At 40.4% G+C, this 21,354-nt stretch overlaps 1 protein-coding gene across 2 annotated transcripts in view; it reads right to left on the bottom strand.

The window, feature by feature from the left end:
- Window positions 1-8,105: 8,105 nt before the first annotated feature.
- BAALC (BAALC, MAP3K1 and KLF4 binding) overlaps window positions 8,106-21,354 on the bottom strand; it is a 35,017-nt gene continuing 21,768 nt past the window's right edge. The window contains exons 3-4 of one of the 2 annotated variants that reach the window (XM_027656980.1): window positions 18,970-19,089; window positions 8,106-11,093 (exon numbers count right to left, since the gene is read on the bottom strand). In XM_027656980.1, the coding sequence (XP_027512781.1) occupies window positions 18,985-19,089 (105 nt within the window). In that variant the 3' untranslated portion in view covers window positions 8,106-11,093; window positions 18,970-18,984. Of the gene's footprint in view, window positions 11,094-15,918; window positions 19,090-21,354 lie in introns of those variants that run through there. The other variant, XM_027656979.1, reaches the window with a different exon arrangement.

The following is a 21,354-nucleotide window of genomic DNA, read 5'->3' as shown; positions in this document are numbered from 1 at the left end:
GATGTGGCGTCTGGCGAGCGGGGCGGGGCGGCCGCACCTTCCCGCCCCGGCGGGGCCGGAGCCGGTGGTGGCGGGCGGGGCCCGTCCGGGCTGCGCGGGGCTGCGGGGCCCAGCGACCCGCCCGGGCTGTGCCGCCGCGGCCCCGGGGCGGTCCGTGCCCCCTCGGGTGGAGCCCCGGCTGGGAAGGGCCTCGGGACTGTAGAACAGACACAAACGGCGCGGAAAACCCCTCAGACAGACCCGACACTTGGCTTCTCGTGAACATCTCGGTATTAAATTCTGCAGTGCACTGTATAAATGCTGAGGCAGCTTACAGACTTTCAAGCGTTGAGACAGGAGCGTGTCCTGCCGGTGGAAGCGATCCCGAGGATTGTTTCCAAACGCACCGGGGCCGCTGCCACGCGCGGGGACGCGAGGGCTCCATGGCAGAGGGTGGCCGGCCCTGCGCTGCCACCTTCACTGCCACCCTCAGTGCCACCTTCACTGCCACCCTCGGTGCCACCTTCACTGCCACCCTCAGTGCCACCTTCACTGCCACCCTCGGTGCCACCTTCACTGCCACCCGCAGTGCCACTCGCAGTGCCACCTTCAGTGCCACCCTCAGTGCCACCTTCACTGCCACTCGCACTGCCACGGTCCTGCAAAAGGTCCAAATTGTCACATGACGGGTATGGGCACTCAGTAGATGAGGCGACAACTGTGGAATAGATTAATATTGGAAATCGATGTTTAATGATTTAATTTAATGAAGGACAGGGAAATGATCTGAAGTGTTTGCTGAGGAAAGGGAAGCTGTGGTGAGAACAAAGAGAAATGATTGTTAAACCAAAGAGGAGCACCATGGTGACTCTGGTGCTCAGGCTACCACCATCTTCCAGAGGCCTGGCTCGAGGATGTGTGAACTGTCCTCCCCCTGCACCCACAGCTGCTGGCTGAGACCACACACACCAGAAAAGGACTGTCCAGTAGCGCTCAGCCATGTTCGCAAACACAGAGCTGAGCTAATGAGACCTAACTATAGAAATGCTGAAGGTTACTAAGCAGAGGCGACCAAATTTCTCAGCATGGAGCCACCCAAAGTCTCATCAGGCTGCTGTTCAGCCATGCAACTTGCTCCCTGCTCCAGGACTGGAACAGGAAACACCAGATGCTGAGACATGCAAACCAGATTTAGAAATGGTTTGACAACATTCAGGCAGCACTGCCTCTCTGCTAATGAGCCCTGAGATAGTCTGTGCAGGCTGGTGCATTTATCCAGAGAATCCATCCATGGATGATGGAGAGTGTGAAATTGCACCTGGTTATTCAGAAGACAACAAGCATCTAAAAACTCTCTCTTCATGCAGTTATTTTATGTGTCATTGCCTGTGTCACTCTACAGAAACACAAAACTCCTTCAGATTTCCTTACTAAAACCATTTTAGCACTTCTATGAATCATGAGGAGGATTATGCCTACCTGCTGCAGATCCACATAGCCCTGCCATTTGAGCAAATGGAGTAACTTGATAGCTGGAATTAAATTTGCAGCTCTTCCCATCCTAGAAATATTACATTTTTCTTTTCAGGAGCTCCAGGAGTCTGGCAGCGAGAGCACCAGGACTGTGCAACGGGAAGTCTCCCTGCTCCACTTCTGCAGAAGCTCTTCAAGATCTTGCTCAGCCCTTGATAAAGTTGCAGAGTTGCTCTCAGCTCTGGGATCACCATCAGACACACTGAAAACTTGCAGGAACAAAACATGTTCAGTGCAGATTCACACTCCAGCAAATTTCAAATGAACTCTCTTTCCTTTCTAGTTCCATTGACTGAGTCAATTTCCATGCCATTTCCATTTCATGGAAATGGCAGCACAACTATGTAGGGATCTATACCAAGGGGATCTATACCAAAGGAAAAGTCTCTGCTTCCCAGTATGTAGCGTTGAAAGATTCTCAGACAAGCTTCTGTTATAATTTTAGTATGGGAAAACCTGTATGTCTTGCATGATTTTAAAGAAAACTTAATATGAAATTTTGGTGAAACAAGCAGACAAAAATCCAAGGTGTGCAAATTTCAGCCAAACAACAGAAATTTGTCAAAGATAGTCTGTCAAAGTAGCAAGCACCTGAAAATAGGGTCTTGTGCGGAGTTTTGCAGCCTTAGCTGTGAGCTCTACTAGTACCATATAAATATGTCATTATATAAGGTGAAGGCTTAGTTTGTTCCATCAGAAAGCACTTTCTTACATAAATCTCTGAAAAACAGATATGGCTAAGTAACATTCTTTTCCTTCCTAAAGACTTTCATGGTTTTGTTAGATGATGGGAAAAGACAGAGAAAAGGAAGCACACTGTTAATATACTTTCTTTGCTTACAGCCTAGTTGCTAGGCAAGTTATTCCAGAGGTTGGTTCTCAGAGTCATATTCTAAATACATTTGTTTCTGGCTCTGTTAAAGTCTTGACTAATGAGAGTGGGGCATGTGAGCACTCTCACTGGTATCTAGCAAAACACTTTTAAGTATGATTAAGTATTTTAAGCATGTGCTCAAATATATTGCTCATTAGGGATGCAACTACTTGGATGTGTAAGTACTTTTCTCACCTGTCACTGGAGATATTGTAAACATCTCAGTTAATGTAATATTAATGTACTGATCTTTCCCTGGCACTGCTTATATTTAGCAATTTTTATTACAACGAGTTTAAGTGATTTAAAGCCTAGGTCATCTTCAGATGTCTTTGAGCAAATATAGCAGAAGGGGATTCAGCAGTGCTGGACAGCAGGTCCCTTCCAAGATCTTCTTGCTCATACCACCCTTGCAATGGGTGTGGTGGAACAGGCCGTGTGCCATCCCCTCCATGCCCATGCTCCCTCCAACTACCTTAAACCCATCCTCAGCAGAAACATTCACAGCTTGCCTAAGCTATGAGCTGAAACACCATTTTTTCCTTCAAATTTTTGTGGGGACATCCCTCCAGCAAAGGCAAACAGCAATATGACCGTGTTTACCTGCTGCCTGAACATGCTAGTGCCCCACATACTCATACACTAGGAAGGAAGGATCTGATATGGTTGGCAGTTGTCAGGAGGAAGCCTTCCTCTGAGACACGAGGAGTATATCTGTGGCTTTAGTGCCTGGAGTCTGTACACAAGCAGGTGTACACTGCCTCGAGCTTTCTCCTCTTGGCACATCTAAAAGCTTTGTAACTGAGTTACACTGTTGGAACATTGTGCCAAAGTTTAACTTAATGTAATTTAAATATTACAGATTTTCCAATTACATGGTTTGATATTGGCTGGTTCAGTTGTAAGGCTCATAAAGTTCTTATTATTCTGCATTTAAAACACATTATTCATAATTTGTTGAAATTTAAGAGGACTAAATAGCCAGTAGATGGCACCAATAAATCCTGTTGTGAGGCTTAAAATTGAAAAGTGTAATTCTGACTTTTTCTCAAAATGCATTTTGGAAATGAAAGAAACTAGACTAAACAGTGTTATAATTTATACTTTTTACTTTACAGTAATAGTTAGGGAAAACAATCAGTTTGTAAACAGAATGTTTTTCTGAAGTCAAAACTCTACCATTTAATTGAATACATTAACCCACAAGAAAGAACACACAGATGTGTTACAGTCATTTCCTAGGTATTTAGAAAATCCAGTCATTTATGAGTTAATTCCTTCTGAGTACTTCTCCAGTCTTATGCAGCTGTGTCAGCTTAAACCTTGTTTCTAATACATTTTTTCCATAAACCCTTTAAACTGTAACCCACCCACCTCAACCCACTACAGCAATGAAGCCTGGAGAAGGAATCATATTGAGAAAGCCAGAATGTTGATGCAATGCCTTGTGCTAACGGCATTACTGGGTTCTTGGAACCCATGTCAACTTCTTCCCTGAACAAAGTATGACCTGTTTAGACTTTAGTCCTTCAAAATATTGTGGCTGTGTGGGTTGTGGCACCCACACATAAGATGTTGATTCTTTTATGCTAGAAGGATCTCATCTTTCATTTGTCTGTAAATGATAGCACTGTGCCTTCACAGCATCACTTAATTAAAATGGTGATTATGTTAATAGTATTTCTTTCCCAACAGGTTACCTCACCTAGCCTTGGATATTAAGCACGATGTAAACTACAAAGGAAATACACTTGTAAAGGGTAAACTGTCCTAACAATTGTCAAGGATACTTCATTCTTTGTGGACTTTTAGCAGCTGCCTTCACTTCTGATAAATCTGCAGCCTGTCTGCTTGGGTGAGAGTAACAGTAGCAGCAACAGCGAGTGTTCTTCTTGACAGAGCCCCTCTTATCTCCTCATTTCTGTGGCTGGAGTGGTACTTACTTTAGATGATGTCACAAAGGCTGGGGGAAAGGAAATCTGTGTTTTGGGGCATGAGTCATTTCCTATGGAAAACACTGGTACAAACCAAGCACTCTATTAGAGTGGACAGACAAGGTGTAGTTGATGCTGACAGCAAAACAGAAAGTCCTGGCTTGATGAGGTCTGCTGTAGCTTTGCTTTTTGCTCCCTCCAAAACATTGATGCATTAACTTGAGTTGAACCGTCCTTGTCAATACTATGTGCAATTAGCAAAGCAGTATTGACTTCACACACATTTCAAATACTAGTTTTTTAAGTTGGTAATTCAAGATACTTATTGAAACACGAGGATTCTGGGGACACAAGAAAACAATAGTTTTGGAAGCTCAGGCACTAACTACTATGAGGTGGTTCATGTCAACCTCTTAAAGGCAGACCAATGAGCATTCACAGCACTGTTCTTGTGTATTAGTAATTACACCCATCCCATACCCAGCTAATGCATACTCTCTTCTCATCATAACAATCCTGTGCTGCAGGGACTTCCCAAGTTCTGGGGAACTACATAACAGAGTACCTTGTACCAAAAAACCCAGATCTGTCTGTAAGTACATCCTCCCAACACCTTCTCCTCGTGGGACTTCTGGAGTGGCATATTCACTGTTTGCTAAAATGAGAAGGAAGAAGTTCAGATAGGAAGCACAAATTTTTTGTTTTCTTTGCTTCACAATTTCTTTAATAGCATTTCTTTTAAATCCCATGGAGTAAAGTTATTGTTAAGAGTGAGAAATTAATTACAAAGTGTCATGATCACTGTATCCATTATCTTTACAAATAGAGCAAGTTGTTTTCTGTCTTTTTTTTTTTTTGGTCACTGTTTATGATAATAATGCTTTTTCTAAGCCTCTTCATGGGTGCTCCTGAGCTATTACAAATGGAAGCATCATGCAGAATACTAAATATGTTTTCAGCTGAGACATGCAGTTTTGCCCAGGATCAATGCAGAATACAAAAATGAGTCACACTTTACATCTTACAGTAAATGTAACCACATAAGAACTCATTTCTCAGGTTAATAAAATCTGCTGCACTCCAGGATTTGTGTCAGCTCCTCTGTTTTAAACTAGGATTTGCAATATATGCTTCTGGAACCAGTTATACTATGTTCTGGGAGATAGTGCTGACCACTTTTAAGACTTCCAAATTATACAAACCTCATTTTCTTAGTCTTCTTCCATGTCTTTTTATCCTTGCTGTTTAGGATCAACCATTATATCACCAGTCAATGTCTGGAAATGAAGCCTTTCCATTCAGGAATTTGTAGTCAGATTATGGAGCCAACTCTGTGAGAGTGAAAGCATCTCAAATACAAATTATGGCATAAAAATAAAATCATAGAATCATAGAATGGTTTGGGTTAGAAGGAGTCCTTGAAGACCATCTAGTTCCAACCCTTCTGCCATGGACAGGGACGCCTTCCACTAGACCAGGTTGCTCAGACCCCCACCCAACCTGGACTTGAACGCCTCCAGGGATGGAGAATGTGGAATACTGTCAGACAAAAGAATTGAAACAGACAAAGCCAATAACGAATGAGAAAGGAAAAGTTTTAGAATGTGTCAGTAGTAATCCCAGTAGGTCACAAACAGAAAAAATTGCTTCATTAGCAAGGGATTGAGTCTAAGCACAAAAATGCATTTTTTTGACTACATCTAGTTAACATTCAAATTTGTCTTCCCACATGGCATAGCAGAGTTTCAATAATTCACAAATATCATCAGCTATGACTGACAGATGATTTGAGACAATAGAGGAGGAGGCAGAGAAGGGGCTAACCACCACTCCATTATGTATGTTTCGATGATTTTTGTACAAAGTGTCCTGGTTTCATGTTTGTACCTTCATTTTCTTTCTTGGACTTTCTGCCATGTAACTGCATGTGTTCAACTTGAATGGGAAAGAGGAGGACAAAACACAAAAAGCAAAGCTTTAAATAGATAAGGAAGGCCAGAATGCAAGGGGGAAGGGACAGAGGGACAGGATTATTCCAAGCAGAGGGATGAGAAGCAGAGGAGAAAGGCCAGGAGGCTCTTTGATTCTCTGAGCAGGGTGGACAGGAGGCTGGGTAAGAGTTTATTTGCTGGTTTGGGATGGGAGGGATCTTATAAAGCATCCAAAATGGCAAAGCAAAGCAAATATGTGGCATATAAGCAACAACAAAAGGGAAGCCTTTGATGCTATGTGGGATTTATGCCTGTCTGTGACAGAAATCCTAACCCACCCTTCTCACAGCACTGGGTTTTCAAGGCCTGTGGTCTTCCTTTGCAAACTGGGAATTTAGCTGAGAAATATCCACAAAACATTCCCTCTTACAAAGGGAAGGTGGAAAGCACTCATACCATCAGCTTCTGGATCCTGGAGAGCTTCTGTGAGACAAAAAGACACTTGGGGTTCATGGGAAACTTCTCTGGCTTTCGTTGCCAACAGAAGCCTAATTGCCATTACTTGTGTTTGTCCTCAGAGGACCCAACCTGTCCTTGAATGACAGAGATGTCCATGTCTCCTTCCACAGAGACACTGATGTACATGGCGTGATGCCCTTGTCCTGTAACAGAACACAGCTCAGAGCCTCCCAGTAGCAGAGGACAATGACTTAGCAATGGCTAAGTGTTCATTATCAGGTTTGACTGTTTTGCAAGTCTGACTCAGGGCTTTAATTTTAGTACTTCACTGCTATAAGTTGCATTCTACCTCTGCTGGGCCTTCTGGGCACAAAAGACCACTGCGAGTCACTCTGTGCCACCAGCTGTCACCCCATGCACTGATGATCCTTTACTCAAACTTTCAGGCAGTCTAAGAGCCATCTGAAAGGTTCAGCTGGGAATATGCAGCAAGTACACATTCTCTTGGGACACTCTTTTTCATGGTTGTATATAGTGATAAGTTTGGAACAAGGCTGTAAGTCTGGTCCAACATTTGCAGTGGTAACATGCTGCGGAACTGGTAACTTTCATGGTGAAAAGTGAAGATAACCAAAACTATCCCAGCATAACAGTAGAGGCCATAGGTCTACTGGGCATTTAGATGGAGAGGCTGATCATGTCTGGGAGCTGTTCCAGACCTAAGGATACTGACAGCACTTAAGGGAGAGGCCAGCAAATCCATCCAAGTCTCTAAATAAGGGAACAGAGACATCCAGGGATGGCAAATGGCACCCCTGTTTACAGAGGTCAAAAAAAGAAGGAAATTCCATACCAAAGGTACTGTAATGCACCTCATGGGACCTTTTTAAAATATCAGGAAAACAAAATGGATAGACTAGATAAGATAAAAATCAGTTTAACTCAACCAACTCAATTTCTGCTGGAAATGCAATTGGAATAATGTAACTAAGATTTGTCAGTCTGGCCCTTGGATTCATAAATCCTTCATAAATCCAATTGTACTGTCTCTTCTTTGTGCATCAAATGTCATAACAGCTCACATAAGTACCTAGGAACTTCACTCTTCACCACTCAAGCAGTTATTTTCTCCTACACAAAGGGAATGAAAATAAATAACAGACAAAGACAGTGTTTTGTTTCTATTCTCCTCTTTCCACTTGCATTATCCTAACACATGCATGATTGTATTTTGCACCAAATTAATTCAACTTCCTTTGAAAAACCCAAATGAAGGTGTTTAAGCAAGTGTTGTGGAGTAATTTATCCTAAAACAGATACCAAATTTTAATACAAGCAAAGAACAAGTTCTGTTATCATATCCAAAATTTTAATGTATTAATTGATTTACACAGATATAACAAGCATTAGGATTTAATCCAATGGACTGAGATAATTCCATAGTTCCATAATTCCATAATCCATATGTTTTCCTTGTTCCATTTCTCTGTGTGCCTTTTCTGGCAAGCTATAAAAGTTTCTGCATCTCTGCCAATTGCGTTGTGTTTTTTCTTCAGCCACTAGCAAATACAAGGTTTCTACTCTCCTGAGAGTAAAGTGAATGATTCAGCTAAGCTTTTGTTTGAGCTCTACAAGAACTGTGTTAGTGAAGCTGTTGAATGAAGGAACAAATTCTCAAATTTGGAAGAATCTAAAGTTGATTTATATTCAGGAGCTCTAGCTGTGTCAGTTCAAGTGCTGGTTTTAAGCTGTTTCTGAATTTGAAAGCAATAAAAAGGGAAGAAAATTAAACCATTACTGGAGCTTTCTACTTTCATACTAATTTGTGGTAAAGCGGCACGGTTTCTTCTGGATTATGGACTACAGTGGCAGAACAGCAGCAGCATAATTCATGTTGACTTAATGAAGAAAAAGGCTGTTTTCACTTGGGAACGCACAAAAGTAATTTTTTATATTGTATAAATTATATAAAATTAATTTTTATATTGCATAAATTATATAAACAAAAATACGAACACTGATTTTTGCCCACAGTTAAGTCACCTTATATCACATTGCTCATATAAAAGGATTAATGAGAATGTGCAACACACACTCATTTTGAAGTCTTTATGTTAACAAAGTAGAAAATGTGCTATGCAATGGTCTTAGAAGTGAAAATTAGTGTCACTTGAATCAAAACTTACCTTTGGTAGGTCCAACTGAAATGGTTAATGAAGGAAGAAAGATGTCACACAAACCTATCCCCACTGAGTTTCAAACTGCGATTCTAGATATATGGAAGAAAATCATAGAGTAGAAACAATTTATACTAAATTGCACTGGTATGACTAAGCAAAGCTTGAACTTGTCTTTCATGTGAAGAAGGAAATCATTATTTCTTTTGACCTCAAAGACATCCATGCCAGCAGGGATGGAAGGTGCTATTACTCTTCTAAGAGTCAGACAGGCAGTCTAAAAGCAGTGTCAAGATATATTTCATTGTACTACTCATGTCAAAAAAGTGGTCATCTGGGCTTGCTCAAGCAAATCTCCAACAGGTTTTTTGAAAAGACAGGAATATATCTAAGAATTCGTTAGCACTGACTGTTCAAGTATGTGGGATAAACCCCATTTGAATTTGATGAGGAACAGTTCAAAGAACTGAGCAGATGTGAAAGAGGATATCCTGAGCTAATAAGGAAAGATCATAAATTTACAAATGGAGAGGTCCATAAAGTGATGATAAATGTGGTGCATAAGAACCAACAGTATCTCCTCAGCCTTCCAGCTGCCTCAAAAGTATGCAAAATAAAAGCCTTCAGTTATTAACACCTATGACAGTGGACTTGCAGGACACAATGTGCTTGAGACAGTAGGAATGATTTTTCTGTTAATCTGAGTGAATAATCACAAGTAACCAAATGCATTTGAGAAATTACCATTCCTTGATTTTGAATGATTGACACCCCACCTGACAGAGGGTGACTGACCATCTCTAAGGTAACTTCTTGTTGCTTTGCAATGTAACTCCTGGGCTTAAACCACCAGTGAAAGGTTCTCTGATACATGAAAAAGCCAAATTTGAATCACTGCAGGATCTTCCATGGAGGACAGAGTGAGTGTGGATCACTTGTTTCCTTCATGAAATATGCTTAACTTGAAGGGCATTGAGTCAGGGAAACAGTGTTGACATGGCTGGGAGAAAGAGCTGAGACAAAACTTTTCAGCAATTGTTGGTCACAGAAGTGCTTGGAGACATTTGAGAAATTATCTCCCTTTGCTTGCAACCTGACTTTTTATGCTGATTATAAATAAATAGGACTACTTCATATATATCTGGGTCTGTCATCAAAATGTCCTCCTACATCAAATTAATGTGAATTGTGCACTTTGATTAAAAAGGGGTAACACATGGTCAGTTCTGGAATGATTAAGTTATTAATTTTCCCAGGCATACAATTAAAAGCATCTCAGACTTTAGAAATTTATGGGGGTGGAGATAAATGAAAAACTTTGCCTTTCATGTGAGGAGTATCGTATGAACTCTCCTTAGTCCAAATTCTCTCCAGATCCAAGTTCAGTCATGGGCAGCTGGCAGCTATACTTCAGAAGGCATCAGCCCCATTGTAGCTTATCTTCAAAATGCTTCAAAATCCCTTCTAGAGAAGGCAAGCTGCATCCACACTGCATAGCCATGGAGCTTGCTTGGTCTGTATCCAGTAGGCTTTCCACCAGCTCACCCCTGCCCTTTTCTGGTGTGCTGTGTATGGCACTTTCCTGCCCAAGTATGGCAAATGACCATAGTGGTGTTGCTGATGGGACCAAGATATGCTAGGGCCATCTGGGATGATCAGGGTTGGATACCAAGTTCTTGTATGGGGGAGCATCTCCAACAGTTGATGGAGGTGGCTGGCAGAAGCCCATGGCAGAGGACAGTGCTCTGAAACCTCATCACCCTTAAGACTGCTGATTTATTGCTGACCATGATGGAAGTTTTTGAAGCCATAATCCAGATTGTTTCTCCTTAAGTGTACTGAGTGTGTTTGTAAGTTAGTGACTTACCAGTGATATTACTACAACTAGTAGATATGGAGTATTTCGCCTGTGTCTGTTTGTGTCTGTGTGTCTTCTGCTGGGTTGTTCTAGTTGGAAAGTGACAGAGTAGGCTCTAAAGCAAGGGTGTGTATGCAACTAGGTTATGCTGATAAAACATTCATTAGGTGATCAAAAGGCTACAACTTTATAGTGGTTGAAGGGAAATAGGATTGTAGCAGGGTAAGAGTAGAGGCCTCCAAGGTGCAAGTGCAGACGGATATTAAAGATGCCAGGACTGTAAGCACAAGTCACACATGGTCAGTTATCAGTCACTAGAGAAGAACAACCCTGTGGATTGGATTAAACCTGTTTTAGGGATGAAAAAAGAGAACAATGAGCCTCCAAAATAAGTAAAATATGCTGTATATAGCAAATTCAGACAAATCATGGAATTGCAAACCAAGGAGGAAGGAGCAAGTTAGCAGATGTGTTGGAAAACATAAAAACGCCAAGGGGCATTCCGAGGCAGAGTTATAGGTGTGGTGTATGTTACTGATTTCCCCTCCCAATTTTCAGGAATTTGCTGACACAGCTAATGCATATGTAACACTACTAGTGTATATGTAACACAACTAAGGCATATGTAACATTGTATCACATAAAAAAGGCTGAACAAAGGCAATAGGTGTGCATGTTTGGTGAGATTACTCCCTGTGCACCCGGTGCTGTAAATAAACATACCTGCTTCAATACTCTTTGTGAGTTTTGGGGTTTGTTTCTGCAAGTCGTGTCTCAAGTGCACAGAGAAGCCAAGCAGGATGAAGACAGCCCCAGACAGTGGGGTGGGTGCTGAGCAGTGGGTCTCCTTCCTGGGAATAGGTTGTAATAACTGGACAATTTGGACTATCCGTATTAGTAAATTGCTGTATAACCAGACTGATAGTAATTACTTAATTGGACTGTTAGCATTTTTATTAGACTAATAATAAATTCTTGGCTGTGCATATAATAACGTGTTTCTTTGGCCCCTGTAAATTGTACTGGCTGTCCTGGAGCTCTGGCAGCTACACTTCGGTACAGCCACCAATACAGACAACCCTTCTGAGAGCCCTGGGGCATTTTTGTGAACAGCCCGAGCCTGCAGTAAAGACACGAGGTAAGAACTTTCTTTACCCAGACTGTAATTTCTAATGCAGTGGAGAAGTACTTGTAACTTGAGCACAATGCCTGGTGTAACTGAGGGGACAGCAGCTGGTATGTAGAAGGCCAGAAATGTAGAAAGAGTGGTGCATTGCAGTGAAAGGGGTAAACATGGTAGGTTCCAGGAGGGCTGAGCCAGGGGTGGAATGAGGAATGTGTGCAGTATCGTTCTGTCTGACACGCAAATTCGTGAACCGTTTCATATTTTTTTGAGGACCCCTGGTGGTCTAGTGGTTAGGATGCAACACTCTCACTGCCTGGGTTTGATTCCCGGTCAGGGAACTCCTCCGGCAGATGGAGCTCGTCAGCCCTGTAAGGCCATCCATCTAAGAGAAGGTCACTCTAAACAAACCTACGTCCTGAGGACCTCGCTGACACCGTCCAAGCTCGCTCGGCCCCGGCAGATGAACCTTAGGATTAAAGGGTGGGCTCAGCTCAGCGCACACTGTGTCTCACCTAAAAAATCCACTGCGCAGGCTTGAAGGGTAAAGACCTTTCCCAAATCTTCGTTCATGAAGACTGGTCGTGAGTGAGCGTTCTGCCTGGAGAAGGAGGAGGATGGATACATAAAATCTGGGGGTTTGGGCTGCTGTTAGGCTGCCTAGGTGATATTCCCCAGAAAGCTGGAAAGGAGGAGCTGATAAGAAATGGCTTTCACAATGTGTGACAACACATTGGATTGCTCTGCAGATCACAGAAGCTGTTTATAACACGATGGCACTGCTTTGTGAGACGTACCCTAGGGCATAACACAAAGGCATCCATGTCCATGGTGTTCTGGGATGCCAGTGGGGTCTCCGGGCAGAGGGCAGAGACACGACAAAAATGGTGCTGTCTGCAAAGAGAAGCTCCTGGGCCAGCCCGATTTTATCATAGAGGGAACTGGTTGGTGTTTTTCTTGTGTTCACCAGGAGTGAACACACACATGTGCCATGCGTGCAGAACAGATGGTCTGGGACTAGGATCCAGGAGCAAATATTGGAGCTAAGGGATTCGGCAGCAGAAATTCACCCCATGATAAATATGCATTTGTAACATGAAATACCAGTGAGACCTTATTAGACAGAACTGAAAAATATCTGCATAGTGCAGGCATAAGAAGCTACTTTCTTACCACAGATGCAAGTAATTAATACATTGTAAGAAAAGATAGCAGGGAGACAGATAAACAGCACTGATGACAGCAATTTCCTGGTGGAAAATGTGGCCCAGTATATATTCTGGAAGTTATTCTGTTGTATTTGTTAATTAATCTTCTAAATTGTCAAAAGATTGCCATGATACCAGGCGTGATCAAGGGACAGAAAATCCCTATTAGGTGTGAAATCCCAGCTAGATTACTAAACTACTACATTCCAGGAGTAGGTGTAAAATGGTTGCCTCCACAATGATTTTAAATGTTAGTTCATCTGAAAGATGCTTTTGAATTGGAAACATGAATAATGAATATCATTTGCATAGAACACGATGTGTGTCCATTAATATTGAACTCCCTACATCCCAACAGTTCCCAAGGGTGATGATACTACTTGGGTGGAGTTGTGGCTGCTCAGTGAATTAATGAGAACTAACTTTGCTCCTGAGCTTGGCAGTAGCTGTGATCACGAACTTTAGCTTCTCAGAGTCCATGTCTGAATTGGTAAAATTATGCTCTCAATAATATAGTAATGTATCTAATAACGTGCTGAAAAAATTATGTCATAGTAGTAGTCTGAAGTGGAAAAACTGTTCAGGAGGACTAATTTGAGGGCAAAGGAAATGCCACTGCACTGCAGAAAGTCTATTTTAAAGACATGGACAAGCCACAGAACCCAACATTTTAGGTTCAAATCACCCTTCAGCCCTTTAGTAAGGCAAACTGAACATTAAGCCACTTACTATATGTGACCTGGAAAGTTCTATCTGCCTTGCATGAACAAGCCCAATAGTTTAATTTCCTTGTAAAATCAGATATAGAAGACTATAAATATTTTCATGCCTTTTGTATTTGACAGTTCCTCATAGCCGATAAAGAATAGGCTGCTACTTAGATATGGTGCCTTTCCTTAAGCACTTTTTTTGCTGGGATCAAACTGTTCTTTCTGTCGATGCAGTAATATCCATGACATATTTCCCTATATCCAAACATGTGCATGTTTTGCAAAGGTTAATGGAAACTAAATTAAAGCTGAGTAATACTGACTATAATGCAAGAGTGTGCAGGCAAGGCTAATTAATACAACTGGAAGCATGGCTCAGTCCTGGCCTGTGACACCACTCTCTTTCTCTCTCAATCTTATTTTTTCCCTAAGCAGGTACCTACAGTAGCCCAAAACTACTTGTTTTAAACAGTCTTGAAAGGAGAGATTTATAGCAGCATCCCAGTTTTTTGCACTCAAGACTTAAATGATATTGAATCCTCTAGAAAGCAAAGCTGTTGTATTATGCCTTCTTCCTTCTTGCTTATCAACATCCTTCTATCAGTAAGATTACAGTATTTCCTAGATTTTAGTGTTTGTTGAGTTCTTCTATGCAAGGAGCTGTTGCAAATAAACTTGGATTTTATTTCAAGTGGCATATGTCAACAAACAGCTTTTCTAGTGAACAAGCTAACTTTTTATCTTATATTAATGACCCAACTTTGCCATTAGTTTACTGATGGGCAGGAGAACAGCTTTTTACTCTGGTTATTATGCATAGGCTACCTCAAAAAAAATCTGAAAATCAGACTGGAGGACTTGAAAACATGAGGGTGATAACAGGACAGAATGAGATCTGGCATCCCTGCTTCTTAGACCACCACATTTATTGCTGGTACCTTTTTCACATGCTTCACTGAGACAATCTGGAAAGGAGGCACCTGGGAAGGCACCAGTGCAACAGGGGATGCTTGGCCTGAGGACTCTGAAGGTTTAGTTTTGAAACACTGCAGTGTATCAAGTTCTTCAAAATATTTGCCTCACTGTGAAATGAAAACCTACTGTGGACTCACTGTGTACACACTGTTGTAGCCCATGTAGCACCTCCCAAGCACTAATTTTAGAAATGCTACCTCACCTCTCCCAGAGGTAGAGAGAAACTGAGTCCATTAAACCTAAGCTTTGGGAGCTTCACTTGGAACAAGGCCCCCTCTCCCCACCCTGCCAGTCACTTCTTGCACCAACAAGGGTTCTGCTTCTAAGGCACAGTCTGACCCTGGAATCGTCCCATTTGCAGGGTTCCCATGGGCTCTTACATGCCTGATTGAGGGACTGTGGCTTCCTCATGTCCCCAGATCCTTTTTCTTTTGGCACATCTGAAAGCCATTGCTTTGATACTATTCTTCCTTTTCCACAGGAAACAAACCGGTTCCTGTGTCAGCATCCTGGCCAGGAATCAAAGAAACAAGCTACTTGTCAGGCAACACCCGGGGCATAGGCAATTAGGATGAGGATGGTATTTCAGCAAGAACCTTTCGGGCACTAAGGAAAAATATCATGTAAATTTACTGCAATTTTGGGGGAAAAAAAAGTGCTGTGTGTAAAAGTTATGAGTTTATTTCTATGGCACGGGTCAAACAACACTGTAGCTGCTTTTCTACCCTGTGCTTTCCGGTTCAGGCAGGAGTAAAGAACATTTTTTTATTTATGTATTCTATTTGCCTCATAGTTGCCTTATGATATCTTACTAGAAAAAATGTCTCAGATTCCCAGTGTCTTCCACTTTAGCTATGACAGCAACCACAAACTCTCAATCTGTAATTACAGAGGTACAACTGCATTTTGACCTCACAAGCCCTTCTTGGCAAATATACTGATTTCTTATGGGGAATACATGTATTTTACCTTCTTTGATATGACCACACAGTCCATGAGTCACAACATGAGGACATCAGATACAGAAATATTCTGATTCCCTGAGGAGCTGGGAACCATTCGTTATACCTTTGCAGTCTTTGATCTCAGGTCTGGAAGATAAATTAATCACAAACACAGGAATGTGAAATGAGTGAAGTAATAAACACACACTTTAAAAATTTTGTTTATTTTCATTTTCAAGTTCAAGGTCAATCTTCAATAATATGCAGCTAAAACGAGAGTACAAAAATGTTCCCATTAGTCTAATTTGAATTTAGACATATTATTTGCAAATAAAAAACTAAGCCTGCTTTTTTCAAATACCATTTCTGTGCACAAATTATATAACTCATTCTTTTCATAAGGCATGTAGAACAGATTTCAGTTCAAACATTAAAATATTTCACACTTGAGCATCAGAATTTAAAACAGAAATTAAAGGTTCTCAAAAAAATGTGCCTGAACTGCAGAAGTACACACTACAGACATTACAATGTACTCATGCAGAGACATGCACATATGAATATCTATGTATACGAACATACTAGGAAGATGAAAAATACCTGTTTTCTGTTTTTTATGCAATCTCAGTCATTTAACTAACAAGAATGCATGTTTAACCCAGTATTCATATATTGCTTGCACAATAATTATATTTTCCTATTTTTTCCAGTACAAAATCATTTCAGTCACACAGTAAAATTTTGTGTCTTCCAGTCAATGTCCTGCAGTAATGCTGAAATTCTGAAATACATTAAGGAAGTATAAGGGAGAAGCTGAAGGAATAATGCAAGATAAAATTGCACTGAGTCTTTGAGAAGATTAATTTGCCTAATGATGAATTGGTAACTGTAAATCCTTGCTCTTCTTTAGTCAATGGAAATGTTCACTTTCTTTTGAGTGATTCCATTTCTCACACAGTGGAAGAAGATGTATTTTACAGGTATACAAACATCAAAGGAAAATCCTATATATACATTGTATAGGAATTATGGAAACATGGCAAAGTTCCTTTCTGTTTGAAAACTGAACTCAGGTAAATCCTAAAAACTCACCAGCTTTTGGCAAATCATTTCAGCAGAAAGCGTGTTGTTACAGTGTACCTGTAGAAATCCTCATGTGCAGCCAAGGGACTTCGAACAAATTATGTGGCATAATGTCTTTGGGGAGAAAATTCCATTTCAAAAATCCTGTCACATAAGAAGACATAAATGCCCACAGGTCCTTTATCTGAAAGTCCATGTCTTTAAACATGGTTACTTTATTTTATGTATTTGAGCCTTTTATATTTGGAAGATATTTCATTTGCTACTCAAAGAACAGACCCTGTAAATAAGACTCTTCACTCCCAAGACGGCCACCCGGAGTGCAAAGGTCCAGATGATTCTCTGAGTTTGCCTCTTCCACTAAAACCAGGACAGGAACCTATTTTTAGGACTTTAAATTGTCTTAGGCAGTATAGATTAGATCCTATCACCCCAATTACACAGATTGGTATATTATTTTACAGACAAATTGCTTGTTTCTACTGGTGGTTATCTCTACTAGAAGGAAAGTAAACATAAATACACATTTCCAGAACCCACTTTTAGTTTTATTAAGGTCATTGGAAGCTTGCATATTAAGAACTAAAAAGCCACCTGGGAAATAGTATAATTTCAGTTACAGCCTAATGAATAAGAACAGTAATGTATTACATGAGGAGAGTGTATAAAATCCCTCTACCCTTTAATGCATCAGCATCACTATTCACTATCTGTAGTTTTCCTGTATCATGCAGGTTTATACTGCACTCTCTCTGCTAGTAAATCCTTTAAAAATATGCTATGGTCTGCAAAAGTCTTGTACTAGTTCTGGATTTCAGTTTGCCTTTTTGTTGGAATAATTAATAAGCAATTCCAATTGCGTAGACTTGTTGTACTACATGGAAAGTAATAAGTACTCACACACATAGCAGCAAGCCATTAAAATGATCCTAATATGGAATAAATTGGGGTTCAGTTCCAGAATTCTATTTATACCTGTTTGCTCATGAAAAGGACTTTTTACCATTCATATATGGATTTTCTTCCCAATGCTATCTATTTGTTATGAACAACTTTTAAAGAGCTTTTATAAATGGCCCTCTACGGATACCCATATATATATATATACATACATATATATATATATATATATATATGTCTATGGGGGAGGCAAATAAATTTACCTCTTTTGTCTTATAAACATGCAAACCCACTGAGAATATATATTATTATTTCTATATTGAGAAGTAATATGTTGAATTAATTCCTGGACTTTACTACAATGAATGTTTATATTCCTTTTAGATGTATATTCATGATAATCATGGAGTACTGTGATACAGGATGCTTACAATGCAATTAAGTAACTTCTGAAGAGCAAATTAATTATATCTTAAAATAAAGTTAATTTTTTGAGCTGACATTACAATATGGCTTTAAGAATTATGGTTATTTTCATGTAATGTTAATGACAATCTTTTTCTAAGTCAGTCTGAGCCTCAATATAATTAAAGGGCCATATATAAAAACTAAGTAACGATAGCTCTACTTGCCAGCTAAGACTAAGAACTTCATGTAAGGCTGGTCAACATGAAAGTTACTGTTTTTAAGACCAAAATTATGTCAATACAGACAATAAATTAAAACTAGGCAATTGAGAGTTTAATATATAAAAAGGTTACTGTATGACTTGACTATATATAACCAATATATATAGCTGAAAACAGATTTAGTGGAAGTCACCTGTGTGTCACTTTCTGAGAAGTCTGGGTTTGAGTTTTTTGAAAGTGAGTGCTTTAAAAGAACTCTGTGGGTTTGAATGTGCACACTCAAAAATCTCTATGACTAAAACTACAGATTCATTTGTTCATTTCCTAATTTTAATTGTGATGAGCTGTACCTCTTATAATCCAGCCTGATCTTAGTAGCAAGGCAGAAGAGGACATACCCAAGGGATAACACAGAAGTTAGTGAAAAACAAACGGTACGAATTTTGTTGTATGTCTGTGTAGTGCCACTGCTTTAGATAAATGACGTCTGAAGATCCTACAGTGTCTGCAGCTGGTTTCCACATGACCTGCTTCTGAAGGCACTCAACAGCAGCTGCCTGCTGTATTCAACCTGGAACATCTGGAGATCTTCACATCTTCAGTGACAGATGACATTTAAAGGGCAGTGAAGCATTGTTAAATCCATCCTCACCTGCAATTTTCTTTGTTAATTGGCACAATTCTTTGTTTTCCTTCTGTCACTTTGTCTGATGCTTTTTGTAACATTAATGGCAACTTCTTTTGTGGACATTTTCTGTGGGTTCCATTTACTCTGTGAGAGATTTAAACAGTACAGTGAATTCCACACTGACAGCAGAGTCATTGGCGATTACCTCCTAACTTATGAAAACAGTTCTATTTAATAAACAGAATGCCTCCAGCATCCTTCACATGGAACCGTGATGCAGAGCAACTTTGTCACTCAGCAGGGACACAAGTTTTTATAACTACTATACAGGCTGTGGATGACAGCAGACTTTGGATCAACCCTCTTGACTATAATTATGATCTCTGCATGTGTGTATCTTAAAAACAGAGCAAATAAATCTGGTTTCAGTCCAGAATTGAAAATTAGAGGTTCCTTTTGATGTCGCTGGGAGTTGTGCATCACTAGCCTGAGATAGAATTTTCTATAATTGATTTTGTGTTTCTTAAGTGAAAATACAGTTTTAAAGTAACATTTACTTCTGCCTGCGTATAAGACCCAAACACAATACATATACCTTTCAGAGCTTCATCAGATAATTTCTAATATTCAAAAAAGTCAGTCCGTCTGAGGCATCCAAGTGCATCCCTAATTTAAATTTATTCTTCTCCATCTCCTCATTTATCTGCTTGTTGCCATGAGCAACACACTATATGCACAGTAAACTGGATATGTCTAGCACTCAGAACTGGGCTGACAGAGACACAGGGGTGAGTTAGGTGGGTCTGATTATTGCATTTCCAGTAGTCTATGAAACTATTTGTCAGTGTAAGGAATGTCAGATAAATTAGGCATTGTTTACATGGCAGGAGTGCCAGCTAGAATAACGTCTCATAAACTTCCACTGACATGAGCTGAAGGTACATATATATTTGCAGAGCAACACTTGGAGTTTATTTGCTGCTGTATATTACTTCACATTTCTGCAGCCTGAATACACCTGCTCTTTTGCTGTCTACTCCCTCAGTGCTACTGTTCATGCAAGGACTCTCCAAAGACTACATATATAATGAAAATCAAAGCAGGTGCTTATCAGTCAGGGACATAATCTGGATAAAACTCTTGCTTTTGGCATGCCTGACCATTATTGTGGAAGACATCTACTGCGAAGAGGGGAAGTTTCGAATGTGGAAACAGCAATTACAGGATAACCTGACTGAGGCTGCAGAGGAAGAAAACGTTGTGAACTGATCCGATACAACATTACTGACACAGAGACTGTTTGACTAGAAGAAGTTAATAATTGTTGTTAATATATGTTCAAATCTGTTGTACCCCCATGTTTTTATTGAATTCCATAATGTTCTCTCCCTCATGTTTATTCCTTATTTTCCTGTTGGTTAAAATCTGCAGCAGTGCAGAGTCCTCATGTTATGTAACTCCTCTCCTGAGTCTCCCTAATTGGATGTAACTCCTGTCAGTCCCATGCTCCTCCCTTTTTTCCAGAACCTTCTCTGCTCCCCCTATAAATAGGGGAACCATTCTGAATAAACAGACCTTCAACTCTGTTTGAGTCTGAAGGTTATTGTGTCCTTTCCTCACAAACTGCAACAATTATATTGTCTTCACTGGTGTAAGGACTCCTCTTATCATCATCATCATCTTTTACTTTCAAGTTGTCCAGACATTATCATCGTGAGAGGATCCAAAGTTTACCAGATGCAGCCTGTGTCACACTCTTTCCCTTTTGACACACAAATTGTCACAAAACCGAGGGGTAAGGCAGGAGGCTGCTTTAGAGCTTGATGCAGGAGAAAGTGAGAAAGAGAGGTAATGCCATTTATCCCCTACTTGTTCGCAGGCTCATGGCACAACCCAAGTCTCTGAGAGCACTGTGTGCTGCATTGCATTGTATTATAGAGCATGTAGAGGTAAAAGAAAAATTGTAGTCAATGTGAATGTTCAGATAAATAAAATAGGCACATTTTGAATTGAGGGGCGGTAGTCACATTCTCATCTCTAAGCACCTAAACTTAAAGTGTTCCAATTGGAAACCTGCTCATCCTAGGCTTCCTTCAGTGGAGAAACAGAGATTCATGGCGGCAAACCAGAGCTGGAGCCTAAATTAGATACTATACTTTCTCTGAAGGAATATATATTTCTACTTTGAGTACAAGAAGTTTAGACAACTTACCTTCCTTTCTTATGCATCTGCATTAGATGTGTAGAATAATGTAAATGCCTTACTTATCATCACAAATTTTCTTTGTACTGAGCTGCAACTGTACAGATGTATGTTACTGAATGTACCTCAGCTAAAAAATGCAGGAGGAAATCTTTAAAGCCATAGGGCCTCAGGGTAGGAACTCCTGAGTAGTCCCACAGTCAACA

This window comes from Corapipo altera, unplaced genomic scaffold (genome assembly GCF_003945725.1).
Source record: "Corapipo altera isolate COAL_440 unplaced genomic scaffold, ASM394572v1 52b, whole genome shotgun sequence".
In the NCBI taxonomy this organism is placed as follows: domain Eukaryota; kingdom Metazoa; phylum Chordata; class Aves; order Passeriformes; family Pipridae; genus Corapipo; species Corapipo altera.
This window is presented reverse-complemented; position numbering and strand designations above follow the sequence as displayed.